The sequence below is a fragment of the Alexandromys fortis genome, unplaced genomic scaffold (genome assembly GCF_014885135.2).
Source record: "Alexandromys fortis isolate MF-2015 unplaced genomic scaffold, M_Fortis_MF-2015_v1.1 scaffold_82, whole genome shotgun sequence".
NCBI lineage: Eukaryota > Metazoa > Chordata > Mammalia > Rodentia > Cricetidae > Alexandromys > Alexandromys fortis.
The window spans coordinates 1,627,287-1,643,236 of record NW_026067963.1 but is presented as its reverse complement, the minus strand read 5'-3'; the positions used below and the strand labels follow the sequence as shown (position 1 = coordinate 1,643,236).

The window sequence follows — 15,950 nt, the reverse complement described above, 5'->3', positions numbered from 1 at the left end:
TTTCTCATTTTCTCATGATAGTTCCTATACCAATATATTAAAGCTCAATAATTTCCTTTCTTTCCTTCTTAAAATAAAGACACCAGGGCTTCCGGGATCTAACTAATTTTTCCATAAAGGGGAATTTTCTCTAACTCTCCTTTTCTCTCTAAATCTGATTCACTATGACGATTCCCTCGTAACATTTCAACTTTAGCCGCTTCTGTTTCATAATTAATAAAGTTTCCCAGGCTCATATGGCGTGGGGCATACTTTAGTTCCTCAAGGACTGCTTTAATGAACGGTGGAGCTGAGCCAAGGACGTACTTTGATTTCTTAGTAAGTGGTCAGCTGTAAACAAGAAAATTAAGAAATACAGAGAAAGATCAGGCAAGGTGTCAGGAGGGCTCGCTCTCAGGGCCATCTCCAGATACGAGATCTGCCTATGGCATCAGGTCCTATCTCGACCACTGATTGCCAGGGGGACCACCTGGGGCTTCGCTCCAAGAAGCTCTAACCCCAATCCTTCAGCAGGCAAAAGCCAGCGCAGAGGCATTTTGTCACTACACGGCAGTCACTGCTGTGGACGTGGCACACTTGCACACTAAGTACACAAATGTACATACAAACACACACGCACAAAGTAATAATGACAAGAAAATGTTTGTTTAGTACAGATATAATTTTCAAAGAAAAATCTTTCTGATGCAAAGTTGAACGAGAGCACTGTGCTTTAGAAAGCTTCACACCGCCATAGGTCACCCGCCTTTACACTGGCACTTCACACCGTCACAGGTCACCCGCCTTTACATTGGCACTTCACACCGTCATAGGTCACCCGCCTTTACACTGGCACTTCACACCGTCACAGGTCACCCACCTTTACACTGGCACTTCATTTTTCCTTCAGTTCTGCCCAGGTGCATGCTGCCATCCATCGCAGCAAGGATGCTGGGTACGTTACTTGGTAGACATCATCTCTCCTTCCATTCGTTGTGTTTTACACATAAAGAATGACTTTCTTAAGAAAAATACTTTTCTATAATCATAGTTGTCTAGGTAGCGGAACTGTGATTTTTCCCAAAAGCACCCTCTTTTTGTTCTTATATATGACTGTGGATATGTGGATATGTATATGACATATGTACATATGCACATACATGTGTATTCCAGAAGCGTCAATTTTACTTTATCCAGCTTAACATCATCTCATCTGACTTTCCCCTAAATTTCCTAATGTAAATTTGTGTGTGCAAGATGCAGTTCTTACTGCCTAATAGTGTTTTAATTGCTCTACTTTGAAACAGCTTTGCAAAAGGAAAGTAACTGTCCATTCCTGATTTGTGCTTCCCAGGTTTTGATGGACATGTTTGATCAGGATGATGATATAGGTTTGATTTCTCTCTGTGAAGACGAACCTAGTTCTTCTGGCGAGCTAAACTACTATGACCTTGTCAGAACTGAAATTGCAGAAGAGAGGCAGTACCTCCGGGAGCTGAATATGATCATCAAAGTGTTCCGGGAAGCCTTCCTTTCTGACCGGAAGCTGTTCAGGCCTTCTGTAAGTACTCTGGTGCACACCCGCAGCAAATGGCCGTTGTTAGTGTATTGTTCACCTCACTAGAATATAAGTGTTTTTCTTGTAGTTCTGAGTTTAAAACCATCTGAATTGTTAATTGGTGTAAGTGCAGTGGCAGTAGAGTCAGGTGGAGGGATTTTCATTGGAACGATGACATTTTCTGCTGCACAGTAACAGGCTTAGCCAGCTGTTGTAAGAGTTAGTCACTCATTTGGAATAGTGAAGAAAATGGTCTAGAAGTGTGCTCCTTCCCTTGTGGTGGGCGCTTTAGGGCTACAAGCTTCACCAGTGGACATGGTGAATTACTGTCTCAAAGTTGCTGTTGTTCTGTTTTTGACACAGGTTCTCATTATGTAGCTCTGGGTGGCCTGGAACTTACTCTGTAGTCCAGCCTGACTTTGAACTCCAAAGCTTCAGGGAAACCCTGTCTCGAGCTCCCCCCCCCCCAAAAAAAAGTAGTGGTATCCTGTTTGCATACAGGACGAGGATGGGTCAAGGGCCTGGTTCAGAGAGACTTGGGCCTCTTCTCTCTCTATAGCATAAAGTCAGTCTCTCAGGATGTGAACCTCATGCCATAGCCCAGAATTCAAGATACAGAGGCAGGAGGATCAGGAGTTGCAGACTTATCTAGGTTACAAAGTGAATTACTGTCTTAAAGTAAACAACAAAACCCAGGACAGTTTTAGGAACTCCAGCTAAAAAAACTATAGGTTTCTTTCTCTTTTTCTTTCTTTTTTTTTTTCTTGATTTCTTTCTTTCCTTTAGCAGTGGTACATTTTTCTCTAAGTATGTTTGGCCTATATTTAAAAAAAATATTTAATCGTAAGCTTCCCTATCGTATGCAATAACTTCTATAAACAAACAGGTACAGTGCTTAGGTCTGGTTCTCTGAATGCTTCAGAACTGATAGCTTTTATTCTTTCCTAGAAGAATGATCAAATGATAATTCAGGGTGTTTTAATTGACCTTGACTTGTTTCTTTTGTATTCATTTTTAGTTTAATAATGTTGCTAACCCCTTTTGGATATGCTAGCATGTATTCAGGATTTTTTTTTGAATTCAGTTTTGTTTGATCATCTCAGAAGTGACATATGTAGGGCAGACATCGCTGCTTCTACTTTCCTGCTGTAAAATAGTTATGAATTGTCAAATCCAATATAGCCCTAGGGCTTGGATTTCCATGACGATATTAGGAATAAAATCAGCAAACACTATTGGTTAATATTCTCTTCTGTGTCGTTCCTGTGCCCCACCAGTGTTCACTCCTGGGGAATTAATTTGTCTTTTTTCTTTGGATTAATGCAGATTTGATAGGCAATGTCTGTTGTACTGAAGGTTGGTCAGAAGTAAGGATTCCTTTTATCCCTCCCTCTCTGTTTCTGCTGTAAAGGTTTTTTCCATGTAGACTACACTCTAAAGTTTTGAGTTAAAGACCATCAGAGAATTTCTTGGCAAATGTTAGAAAAGTAATAAATGAATTAAGGTTGATTCCAGTTACAAGATGTGTGACCATGAGCAAATCCCCTGACTCGTTGGTGCTTCTGTTCTCATTTGTGAGACAGGGATGCTGTGGGTGCCAGTCTGATAAGGCCACAGGAAGCTGGGAGTGCAGACCAATGCTAAGAACACTGCCTTGTCGTCCTTAGCAGCACCTCATCAGCAAATAAATAGATTTTAAGAGAAAGCCCATGTCAAAGGCTTATGATATTGTTGTCATTAGCTTACTCTTTAAGACCTTCATTCTTTCAGCACCTTAGCCAATTTCAATTTATAGTGATGCCTATGAGATTTGAGCATTATAAATTCAAGCTATCTGGAATTTATATGTTCTAGTATATTTACTGTCTCCGATCTAAGAGATTCTTAAATTTTCCTTTGTATTCATGATTTACTGTCTTAGAATATACTTTAATGAATTAGGTGAAAATACATCTTTAACATTTATCTCGTGTGTGTGTACACAGGGAGGGCAGAGGACAACCTGTGGAAACAGGTTCTTTCCTTCACTGTGTGTCCTGGGAATGAGTCTCAGGTGATTATGCTCAGTGGCAGTCACCAGCCGAGCCATCTTACTACCCCTTCCTTTTGAGACAGTTTCTCTCAGAGAACCTGGAGCTCATTTAATCTGCTGGACTGGCTGGCCGGTCAGTGAGTGACACACGGCAGCCCCTTCACCCCAAGGTCACAAATACACACCAGCACACCTGGCTCTCAGTGGTGCCGGGATCTGAACTCGGGTCTACATACACTCAGCAGCTCAGCCATCTCTTCAGCACACTTTTGTTTCCTATAGTAGTGTGTAGCATGATTCTCAGCCTTATGTGCCTTAACCTTTTTTTATTTTTTAGGAAATTGAAAAGATTTTCAGTAACATTTCAGATATCCATGAATTGACTGTGAAACTTTTAGGTTTGATTGAAGACACAGTAGAAATGACAGATGAAAGTAGTCCCCATCCGTTAGCTGGCAGCTGTTTTGAAGATTTAGCAGAGGTAAGTCTACAAAACCAGTTCAGACTGTCATTAAAGTCCTAAAACCTATGTCAAGAGAACGCCCTTCAGACTTCTGTAAGGTACTCCAGATTCAGTTGGGTTGCTTAAAGCTTTAGCAGGGCTTCTTGTTTGCAGCTTTGAACTCACCTCTTGGGTGGCTAGGGTGCAGGAGTGTGCCCATGCCCAGCTACTGAGGCTTCCTTTAATATATGTGCTATTGTTGACATTTATTGTGAAAACTTGTATACTAAAGGAATGACGTGTAGGAATACTGTATACTAAGAATAGTTTTAAGGTGAAGGAAATAACCTGTTGATAATCATTCTTTAACTTTTGCGGGTTTTAGACTTTATTTTAAAAAAAATCAAAGGGGTTGTATTATTTTTTCCAAAGTCAAACTTGTCTTGTTCTTTTAAATGATTTTAAAATAATATATCTTTTTGTAAAAGTGTAAATATAAAGATGGCCACTATAACTTATAAGATTTATCCTTTTAAAAATTATTTTATGTGTATGGGTGTTTTACCTGAATGTATGTCTGTGCATCAGATGCATGCATGCAGTACCCAAGGAGGCCAGAAGAGGGCATGGGGTCCCCTGGAAATAGAGTTACAGACAGTTGTAAGCTGCCATGTGGGTGCTGAGACTTGAACCCAGGTATTCTGGAAGAGCAATCAATGTTCTTAACCACGAGCCATCTCTCCAACCCTTTACATTTATCCTAATATAAATATTCTTTGTGTTTTATAAAGCTATGTGTATATTTACAAGAATAACATTCTCCCATTTTATGTTTTTTCATTCTATCATATTTTCTATGTTAGTAAATATCCTTAATCATATATTTTTTAAGTATAAAAATATAAATATCTAGCCGGGCGGTGGTGGCACACGCCTTTAACCCCAGCACTTGGGAGGCAGAGGCAGGCGGATCTCTGTGAGTTCGAGACCAGCCTGGTCTACAGAGCGAGTTCCAGGACAGGCTCCAAAGCCGCAGAAAAACCCTGTCTCGAAAAACCAAAATATATATATCTAAGACTGGCAATATGGCTAAGCAGGTTAAGGTGCTTGTCACCAAGCCTGACCACCTGTTCAATTCCTCAGACCAACCTGGTGGGGAGAAAGAACTGTTTCCTGCATGTTTTCTTGTGGCCTCCACATGCTCACAGAGACACACAGATAAATGACATTTTACATAGTATAAATGTATTATTATTTGTATATTGCTATACATGAGTGTGTATGTGTGTGTATATATATATATTTCTTATATTTCCTCTTTTAAAAAACATGTGGGTATCTGCATACTCACTGGCCTTTGAGTCTTTAAAAGTGTTGCTTTCAGATTTCATGTACAAAAATCACCTACTTCCATGAACTCCAGCTTATCTTCTGAAAATAGTTACTTTTGTTAGGTCTGTTTTGTTACTAAGCATTAGTTTGTCTTTGTTTCTGTTTTGGGGATACAGAATCCTGCTGTATATCCCATTCTTGCCTCGAACTTTCAGTCTTCCTGGGTAAGCCTCCTGAGAGTGGGGTGCAGGCTCAACCTTTGTTCTTAATAAAATAGATTACATTTTGATACTAATTTATGGTCTCCTTAACTTTCTACACCCTAAAAGGTACTTTGCTACTAAAATGCTTTCTTGTTTTTATTTTTAAATTTGAATATACAAGAAAACAACATTTGACATTTTCACAACTTCTTAATTGTATTTATTTGTATGCATGCGTGTTTGTGCATGTGTGCATACATGTATGTGTGTATGCATGTGGAGGTCAGAGAACAATTTGCAAGAGTTGGTTCTCTCCTTTCTGTCCTGTGGGTCCCAGGAATCGGTTAAGTCATTATACTTGGTGACAAGTGCTTTTGCCTGCCGAGCCATCCCACCAGCCCCATTTTAATTATTTTTAAATGTGTAATTCAGTAATTAGTACAGTGCGTATAACTCAATTTTTGCTGTTATTTGATGATGACCACTGTATAGTTCCAAAACTAATTTATCATCCCAAATAGAAACTATCCAATAATCAATAGTAACATCCTCTGCCCCCCGCTCCCTACACCTAACTCTTGGTAACCACTCATCTCCTTCCATCTCTGTAAATTTGCCTATATTTATAAGTGGGTTCATATATTTGTCTTTTTCTGGCTGTTTATTTAGCATAATACTACGAAGTTCATCTGTGCTAGTGAATAGTTGAGTGGTGTTTTGACACAGCTCCACCTAGTTAGAACATCACTCACCTGCAGACCCGAAGTCAGTATATCCTGAAATCCATCACTTGGAGCCTGCACTAATTAATTTGGATTTTAAGAACATTTAGGATTTTTCGACTAAAAATGCTTAACCAGTAAATTCTATGTAAATATTCTAAAACACAAAAACCTCTAAAATCTGAAACACTTCTGTATTTTAAGCATTTCTGAGAAGGAATGCACAGCCTGTATCATGTTCTGTTTGCCCACTCATTTGCTGATGGACGTTTGGAGAATTCTGTCGTGTGCTATGGTGTAGAATACTGTCCAGTGCTATGGTGTAGAATACTGTCCAGTGCTATGGTGTGAATGCTGTCCAGTGCTATGGTGTGAATACTGTCCAGTGCTATGGTGTGAATACTGTCCAGTGCTATAGTGTAGAATACTGTCCAGTGCTATAGTGTAGAATACTGTCCAGTGCTATAGTGTAGAATACTGTCCAGTGCTATGGTGTAGAATACTGTCCAGTGCTATGGTGTGAATGCTGTCCAGTGCTATGGTGTGAATACTGTCCAGTGCTATGGTGTGAATACTGTCCAGTGCTATAGTGTAGAATACTGTCCAGTGCTATAGTGTAGAATACTGTCCAGTGCTATAGTGTAGAATACTGTCCAGTGCTATGGTGTAGAATACTGTCCAGTGCTATGGTGTAGAATACTGTCCAGTGCTATAGTGTAGAATACTGTCCAGTGCTATGGTGTAGAATACTGTCCAGTGCTATGGTGTGAATGCTGTCCAGTGCTATGGTGTAGAATGGTCCATTGCTATGGCATTTCCTATTACTAGGGTGAGATACTGAAGTATGAGAATACTGGATCATGTGGTAAATATGTTTTAATTTTTAAAGACAAATTGATTTTCATGGGCTGTGCTATTTTAACATTCCTAGCAGTGGACAGTTCTGCTTTCTCAGCATTTACCTAGCTAAACAAAAATTCTTATTGTTTTTCTTTCTTTAAAACATGTATTTAAGCCGGGCGGTGGTGGTGCACGCCTTTAATCCCAGCACTCGGGAAGCAGAGGCGGATTTCTGTGAGTTCGAGACCAGCCTGGTCTACAGAGCTAGTTCCAGGACAGGCTCCAAAGCCACAGAGAAACCCTGTCTCGAAAAACCAAAATAAAATAAAATAAAACACGTATTTAATTATGTCTATGTGTGAGCACTTGCGTGTATGTTAGTGCACCACATGTCAGGGACCAGCCTCAACAAAAACACCTCTTGCCAGGGTAGGGTCATGGTGATTTAGAATACGAAGATTCGTGAAAAATAATAAAACAGAAACCATAGACTAGTACTGGGAGGAAGTTCCAGTGAATACTGAAATCGCCCACATTTAATTTTCCGTACACTTTTATACCCCAATACCACAGGGAGGAAGACAAAAGACTGCTCTGACTGGATACAAAGGACAGCTAGAACAGTTATTTGCTTCAATACTACATCATTAGCATTCTGTTGTTTAGGCAATGAACCCACCCTAGACCAAGCATTCTGGAGGCAGACACTCCCAAGGTCAAATCTCCTATTTCAAAAGAAGTTGCTTGAATTCTCTGACCTTTGATCAGGGTGGAGTAGATCTAACTGTACTGGCCATCTTATTTATTTATTTATTTATTTAAGATTTCTGTCTCTTCCCCCACCACCGCCTCCCATTTCCCTCCCCGTCCCCCAATCAAGTCCCCCTCCTTCGTCAGCCCAAAGAGCAGTCAGGGTTCCTTGCCCTGTGGGAAGTCCAAGGACCACCCACCTCCATCCAGGTCTAGTAAGGTGAGCATCCAAACTGCCTAGGCTCCCACAAAGCCAATACGTGCAGTAGGCTCAAAAACCCATTGCCATTGTTCTTGAGGTCTTCTCAGTAGTCCTCCTTGTCCGCTATGTTCAGCGAGACCGGTTTTATCCCGGGCTTTTTTCAGACCCAGGCCAGCTGGCCTTGGTGAGTTCCCGATAGAACATCCTCATTGTCTCAGTGTGTGGGTGCACCCCTCGCAGTCCTGAGTTCCTTGTTCATGCTCTCTCCTTCTGCTCCTGATTTGGACCCTGAGATTTCAGTCCGGTGCTCCAATGTGGGTCTCTGTCTCTGTCTTCTTTCATCGCCTGATGAAGGTTAATATTCAGGAGGATGCCTATATGATTTTCTTTGGGTTCTCCTTATTTAGCTTCTCTAAGATCACGAATTATAGGCTCAATGTCCTTTATTTATGGCTAGAAACCAAATATGAGTGAGTACATCCCATGTTCCTCTTTTTGGGTCTGGCTTACCTCACTCAGGATGGTGTTTTCTATTTCCATCCATTTGCCTGCAAACTTCAAGAAGTCCTTGTTTTTTACTGCTGAGTAGTACTCTAATATGTATATATTCCATACTTTCTTCATCCGTTCTTCAATTGAAGGGCATCTAGGTTGTTTCCAGGTTCTGGCTATTACAAACAATGCTGCTATGAACATAGTAGAGCATATACTTTTGTTGTATGATAAGGCCTCTCTTGGGTATATTCCCAAGAGTGGTATTGCTGGGTCCAGGGGTAGGTTGATCCCAAATTTCCTGAGAAACCTCCACACTGCTTTCCAGAGTGGTTGCACAAGTTTGCATTCCCACCAGCAATGGATGAGTGTACCCCTCTCTCCACAACCTCTCCAGCAAAGGCTATCATTGGTGTTTTTGATTTTCACCATTCTGATAGGAGTAAGATGGTATCTTAAAGTTGTCTTGGTTTGCATTTCCCTGATCGCTAAGGAAGTTGAGCATGACCTTAGGTGTCTTTTGGCCATTTGAACTTCTTCTGTTGAGAGATCTCTGTTCAGCTCAGTGCCCCATTTTATAATTGGGTTGATTAGCCTTTTATGGTCTAGTTTCTTGAGTTCTTTATATATTTTGGAGATCAGACTTTTGTCAGTTGCGGGGGTTGGTGAAGATCTTCTCCCAGTCAGTGGGTTGCCTTTCTGTCTTAGCGACAGTGTCCTTTGCTTTACAGAAGCTTCTCAGTCTCAGGAGGTCCCATTTATTCAATGAGGCCCTTACTGTCTGTGCTGCTGGGGTTATACGTAGGAAGTGGTCTCCTGTGCCCACGTGTTGTAGAGTACTTCCCACTTTCTCTTCAATCAGGTTCAGTGTGTTTGGACTGATATTGAGGTCTTTAATCCACTTGGATTTGAGTTTTGTGCAAGGTGATAGATGTACTGGCCATCTTACTGTCAAGAGAACGAAGTAACCACGTCCTGGTTTAGGATGTGTAGCCCTGATCTTCCTTAACAGTTGAGAGACTTCAAACTCTCTGACCCTCAGCAGACAAGGTGGAAACAGGCTCACATTTTTGGGCCTCTACAACCACATGTGTACCTCGGGAGTCCTGAAGAGGGTGTATGACCCCTTGAAACTGGAGTTTCAGATGGTTGTAAGCTGCCTTGTGGGTGCTAAGAACTGAACTCTGGTCCTCTGGAAGAGCAGCCAGTGCTCTTAACCACTGAGTTGTCTCTCCAGTCCTATATTTTATATTCTGAAGGTACAAAAAGGAAATAAATCTGAATTACCAGTCATCCTCAGATAACTGGAATTTTTATAAATATGAAATTAGTTTAGGCAGTTTCTGTGTTTACTATTTATTTGCTCCTCTAATTTTGGGAACTCGAGTAGGTAAAACAAAGGTGTTGATTTTGCTTTCATTAAGAGTATCATTTAGTAAATTCATTTCAACCTAGGTAAGTTTGCATTTATAGTTTTCTTTTACAAAGAAATGTACTTTAAATTTTGTAGGGATAAAATATACATCTTAGTAGTTGGATGCCATAAAACCAGCCATTTAGTTTTAAGGCCTGTTACTGTATAGCTACTATTTAAGGTCTGTATTTTTAGAAATGTATCCCTTGTAACCATAACTGTTGTTTTCCCTCAAAAGTAGAGAACCAAAGATGATAAGACATAGTTAGAAACATGAATGAAATATTGTCATTAGATAATGTAATATGTTCCATATTAGCATAAATATATTATTTTCCTTAAACCTGACACCTTACATTATTTTTAAAAATAGGAGCAAGCGTTTGATCCCTATGAAACGTTATCACAGGACATTCTTTCGCCAGAGTTTAATGACCTCTTCAGTAAGTTGATGGCCAGACCTGCAGTTGTTCTACATTTTCAGGTAAACTTGAATTCCGTGTTGTTATTATTTTATCATGAAATAAGTGAAGAAATATCTCATTATCTTTCTAAAGAAAGTGGAAAAATCTCTCATTAGTCCTTCTAATCCATTTTGTGTATGTACATGTGTGTGTGTGTGTGAACACAACTTCAGTTATTGTTCTTAGGTTCTGTCCACCTCTTTATTTGAGACAACCTCACACTGGCCTGGAATATGTCAAGTAGTTTAGGTTGATTGTCCAGCAAATCTAAGGATCTGCCTTTTCACCCTCCATCCCTCAGCACTGAGACCACCCCCAGTACAGTCTCCCCTCAGCACTGGGACACCCCAGCCAGCATAGGGGCTGTAGGCACAGGCCACTCTGCACAGCTTTCTCACACGAGTGCTGGTGGTCTAAGTCCTGGTGCTTCCAAGAACAGCAGCTGTGTTGAGTTTTCACTCTGCTGATAATGTGCATCACCCATGCTTAGTTACCATGGCTCTGGAGGTTCTGCACCAGCGAGGTGGAGATGAATCTGGAAAGCTGTTTTGGTATCTCTAAGAGAAATATTTGGGGAAATCAATAACTCAGAATAATTTCATATATAACAATACTTATTTATTTTATCAGCTGTACAGTTTAAAGGAAGTTAAAGAGATGGCTCAGCCTCAAGAGTGCTTGCTGCTCTTGGAGAAAACTGGAGTTCACTTCCAGGCACCACATTGGGTGACTCAGAACTGCTGGTAACTCCAGCTCCGGGGGATCTGACAATCCATCTTCTGGACTCTGGGCACCCCCACACATGTGTACACACACATATGCTCACAAACACACACATGAGCACACACACACGCACAAACACATGCTCACACACATGCACACAAATGTGCACACACGTACACACACATATACACACAGAAAATTTTTTTTTTAGACAAGGTTCTCTGTGTAGCCCTGGCTGTCCTTGCTTTATAGACCAGGCTGCCCTCAAACTCAGATCCAACTGCCTCTGCCTCCCAAGTGCTAGGAATAAAGGTGTGAAGAACAGCAACCTTTATTTCGCCCAGAGCTAAAGCCTTTTATACCTCTGCTTCTTCTGTGGAAAACCAGTGGCCAGAAAGAACACAAACATCCTTGTCAATTATAGACCACAAGGAAGTTCCGCTGCTGGTCACGGGGAGTGAGGGCAGCTAGATCACAACAAAAAATCAGGAATTCTTTTCTGTGAGAATAGAACCTATAGACTCTGGGGGCGGGGTGAGGGCTCCAGGGATCACACCCAGTGCCTGTGCACACTAAGAACCTATAGACTCTGGGGACGGGGCAAGGGCACCAAGTGTCACACCCAGTGTGTATGCACACTAAGCAAACATTCTCCATCCTAGTCCCCGGGATCTGATTTTGTAAGCTATTTCTCCAGCTATCCATGAAGTAAAAGAGTTGGATAAGATCATTTTTAGACGAAACTCACTTGTATTATTATATTAACTTTAAAGTACCATTCAGTGAAGTAATGCATCATTAAAAAGAAGACAAAATCCATCTATCTTTAGTAACTGTACAGTGAAAAGTCAGGTTTGGTGATTAAAATGCCTGTTTTCTCAGCACATAGGAGGCTGAGGCAGGAGGACTGATAAAAGTTTTTGACCAATGTGGGCAACATAATGAGGCCTTGTCTTTAAAACAGCAGAAAACAAAAGCAACTGAGAGCTACAGTGTAATTTAAGGAAATGGTCTCAGGGCTGGGGATGTAGCTCAGGTGCAGGCCCTGGATTCAGTTAGCACACACACAAAAAAAGAACTTTAAAAAAGAGCTTTGGAGGGCTGGAGAGATGGCTCAGTGGTTAAGAGCATTGCCTGCTCTTCCAAAGGTCCTGAGTTCAATTCCCAGCAACCACATGGTGGCTCACAACCACTTGTAAAGAGGTCTGGCGACCTCTTCTGGCCTCCAGGCATACAGACAGAATATTGTATACATAATAAATAAATATTTTAAAAAAGAGCTTTGGAGTCAGAAGTTACGGTTTGGGTCAACTAATAATTGTGTTACCTATTTCTGATGGTCAGTTTGCTGATCTTTACAGAGGAGATAAAAATGATGCACACAGCTGGGCTTGGTGGCACACACCTTTAGTTCTAGCAGAGAAAGAGATCTCAGTGAGTTCAAGGCCAGGCCCGGCTATAGAGTGAGTTTCAGGATAGCCAGAACTATATAGAAAGACCCTGTATCAAAGAAAAAAAAAGATACACACCTTCTGATTATGAAGCAAACTAAGGGATGTGAAATGGCCCAGTGGGTAAAGGCACTTGCTGCAGTCTTGGCAACCTGAGTATAATCCCCAGGACCCACGGGTGGAAAGAGAGAGTTGAATCCCTCACGTTGTCCTTTCACCTCTACATACGTGCTATGGCAAGTGCAACATGCACATAAACATAATAAATGAGAATCTATGTAAAGCACTATAATGTTTAGCACATTACACATTCAGTAAGTGTTAGCTTGTGTTATTATCAGTTAGATCCGTCTACTGATACTTAGCAGTCCAGAGTTTTAGGATGCACTTAAGTAGTCATTTCACTGCAAATTAATAAAATAGATGGTCTTTGTAGACTAGCTTTAAAGTGGTGTATTGGTTCTGCAAAAACTTCTAAGCTGACCGATTCAGATCAGTAAGTAGCTTGATGCTGTGCTACATCATGCAGCTGTAACAGAAAATATCAACTGGGCAGCTAAACAGATGAAGCTGGGCTTCCAGACTCATGATGCTGGCAGATTCATGGTCTGATGAGGGTTTCTCCTTTGTTGGTGGGGGGCCCATCTCATTAGCTGTGTTTTCAGATGGTGGAAGGGGCCAGCACACTGCTTAGGCCCTTATCAGGTTACCAGTCCCCTTCTCAAAGGTGTGTCCCTACATTCTAACTGTAAACCTAATGCATGGGTTAGGTTTCTGCCTGAGGCTCTGGGGTGCAGGAACACCCAGACCACCCAGTGAATGCTAGAACTTACTCTCCTCGGGCTCCCTGGCAATACCCTGGCACAGCTGTCCATTTTGTAAGCAGAACTAGCTTTGCCGGTTGACTTAGACACCAAATATTCTTCATAAATGAGCTAAACCTGAAATTTATTTATTCACTAGGGAATTTTTTTAAGAAACATTTGTAGTGTACAACTTCCTTAAAAACATTCTTTGTAACTATTTGAACTTATTTCCTTTTCCTAGTGAGTGGCTGTTGTTTCTTTTTTTTAAGGTAGGTTCTAGATCTGTAGCCCAGAATGTCTGTACTGTGCAGCCATTCTTCCTTGGCCTCTCACGGTGACTAGCCTGTCTTAGAGTTTAAATATCTAAGAAGTGGTAGCACTTGGGAGGCAGAGGCAGGCCTCTCTAAGTTCAAGGCCAGCCTGGTCTACAGAGTGAATTCCAAGATAAGCAGGGCTACACCAAGAAATTCCGTCTTTAAAGAAAAGAAAAAAGAAGAGTTTAAATAAATTTAAAATTTTTTTTATGGTATGTGGAAACCTGGATCTTGAGGAAAATCTATAGACAACATTACAAAGTCACTTCACCATCTAACCTGCAGAAATGTGTGTACTTATCAGTAATGAGCTGGGGGATGAGCTGTCTCCCTAGGCACAGCTGTGTCCCTGGTCTCAGAGCTACGCTGTGTCTTTTCACTTTGCAGTCCATTGCTGACGGCTTTAAGGAGGCTGTGCGTTACGTCCTGCCGCGTCTTATGCTGGTGCCGGTGTATCATTGTTGGCATTACTTCGAGTTGTTAAAGGTAAGGCAAAAGCTTCCTCTGACAAAGTCATTAGATTTATAAATCCTAAAACCAAAATTTCTATCTGATTTTATTATTCCTAATTTTTTTCTCATAAAAATGTAGTAGCCTAGGGCTAGGGATGAACACAGTGGTAGAGTCCTTGCCCATTATGTGAAGCCCTGGGCTTATCCCTAGCCAGCCAACAAGCACAAGAACCCAGAAGGATACATGCTAACATTTCCAACTTCTGTCCCAAGGTCTTGGAAAAAACCATGGATTACTCCTCATCACATCGTCTTCATGTGTAGACAGATAAAAGTTTATTCTTGTATCAGTTTGTAACATGGACTCTCAAATTATCAGCCTTAATGGAACAGTGTTTGCTTTTCAAAACTAATTTTTGGAGGGCCACTGTACCAATCTTTGAAAAAAAAATTAGTTTTAATTTTAGAATTATTACAGAATATCTTTTATTATGTGACTATTTCTTCTATGTAAGCAAGTATCTTGATTAAATTCACAATCCTCCTCCCACCCCCCAGGCATTCCCAGCACTTCCCGCCCCCCTTTTCATGCCCTCTCTTTTGTTTTGAGCCCACAGAGTACAGTCATTTCTGCCTGTTGGAATGCTGACCTGTAGTATAGAAGTGATAATTTATCTATAACATTGTTCAAAGTTTTCATCTAGTTTTATCTTATTAAGAAAACCATTTTTATTTTTATTTTCTATGTATAAGTGGGTTTTTTGCATGTATGTATATATGCCACATGTGTGCTTAGTGCCTGGGAGACTAGAAGAGGGCGTAAGCTCCCTGGGACTGGAGTTCCAGATGGTCATGTGGGAACTTGCTAGGAACTGAACCTAGGTCTTCTACAAGCAAATGCTCTTAATGTCTGATCCATCTCTCTAGCCTGAGAAAATCACTTTGAAGTCTTCATGGAGATGATGTTCTTCATCTCTTAGATACCAAACACACACAGTTGTGTATGTGCATGTATCAGAAAGATGGAGGGAGAGGATAAATGAAAGCATGAGTACATTGGTTTTCTTTTTGTTATAGACAGGATTTTATGTAGCCCAGCCTGGCCTTGAATTCATTGTGTAGCTGAGGATATCCTTGAAGTCCTGATCATTCTGCCTTAACCACCAAAGGGCTGAGATTCCCGGCATGCTCTGTCTATATACATAGCATAAATAATAACTCTCTTTTAATTTTCTGACTGGCCCCTAGTCTTAGTCACATTGGCTAAGGGGACTTTAGTGATGAATTGTAGCAGAAGTGCTTCAGGTGAGCCGAGCTGTCATCGTCCAAGTCATCGTGCTCTTAGGTGCACAGTGGTAACGAAGGCAGCCTTGCAGCCAGCCAGCCAGGCTGGAGAGGACGTTAAATGTCGGCTGTGAAGTAATGATAGGACTACTGAAGCTTCACCTCTTTGGTTTTTGTTGTTGTTGTTGTTGTTGTTTGTTGGTGGTGGTGGTGGTTTTTTTTTTTTTTTTTTTGGTTTTTCGAGACAAGGTTTCTCTGTGGTTTTGGAGCCTGTCCTGGAACTAGCTCTTGTAGACCAGGCTGGTCTCTAACTCACAGAGATCCGCCTGCCTCTGCCTCCTGAGTGCTGGGATTAAAGGCGTGCACCACCACTGCCCAGCATTTGTTTTTGTTTTTTTTTTTTTTGGATTTTTTTTTTATTGTTGTTGTTGTTTTTTGAGATAAGGTTTCTTTATGTAACAGCCCTGGCTGTCCTGGGACTCACTGTGTT

At 41.0% G+C, this 15,950-nt stretch overlaps 1 protein-coding gene across 2 annotated transcripts in view; it reads left to right on the top strand.

The window, feature by feature from the left end:
- Sos2 (SOS Ras/Rho guanine nucleotide exchange factor 2) overlaps nt 1-15,950 on the top strand; it is an 88,176-nt gene that overhangs the window by 40,903 nt on the left and 31,323 nt on the right. For both annotated transcript variants that reach the window (XM_050153682.1, XM_050153681.1), the window contains exons 5-8: nt 1,334-1,540; nt 3,907-4,050; nt 10,340-10,450; nt 14,112-14,210. In XM_050153682.1, coding sequence (XP_050009639.1) covers nt 1,334-1,540; nt 3,907-4,050; nt 10,340-10,450; nt 14,112-14,210 — 561 coding nt within the window. The remainder of the gene's footprint in view (nt 1-1,333; nt 1,541-3,906; nt 4,051-10,339; nt 10,451-14,111; nt 14,211-15,950) is intronic.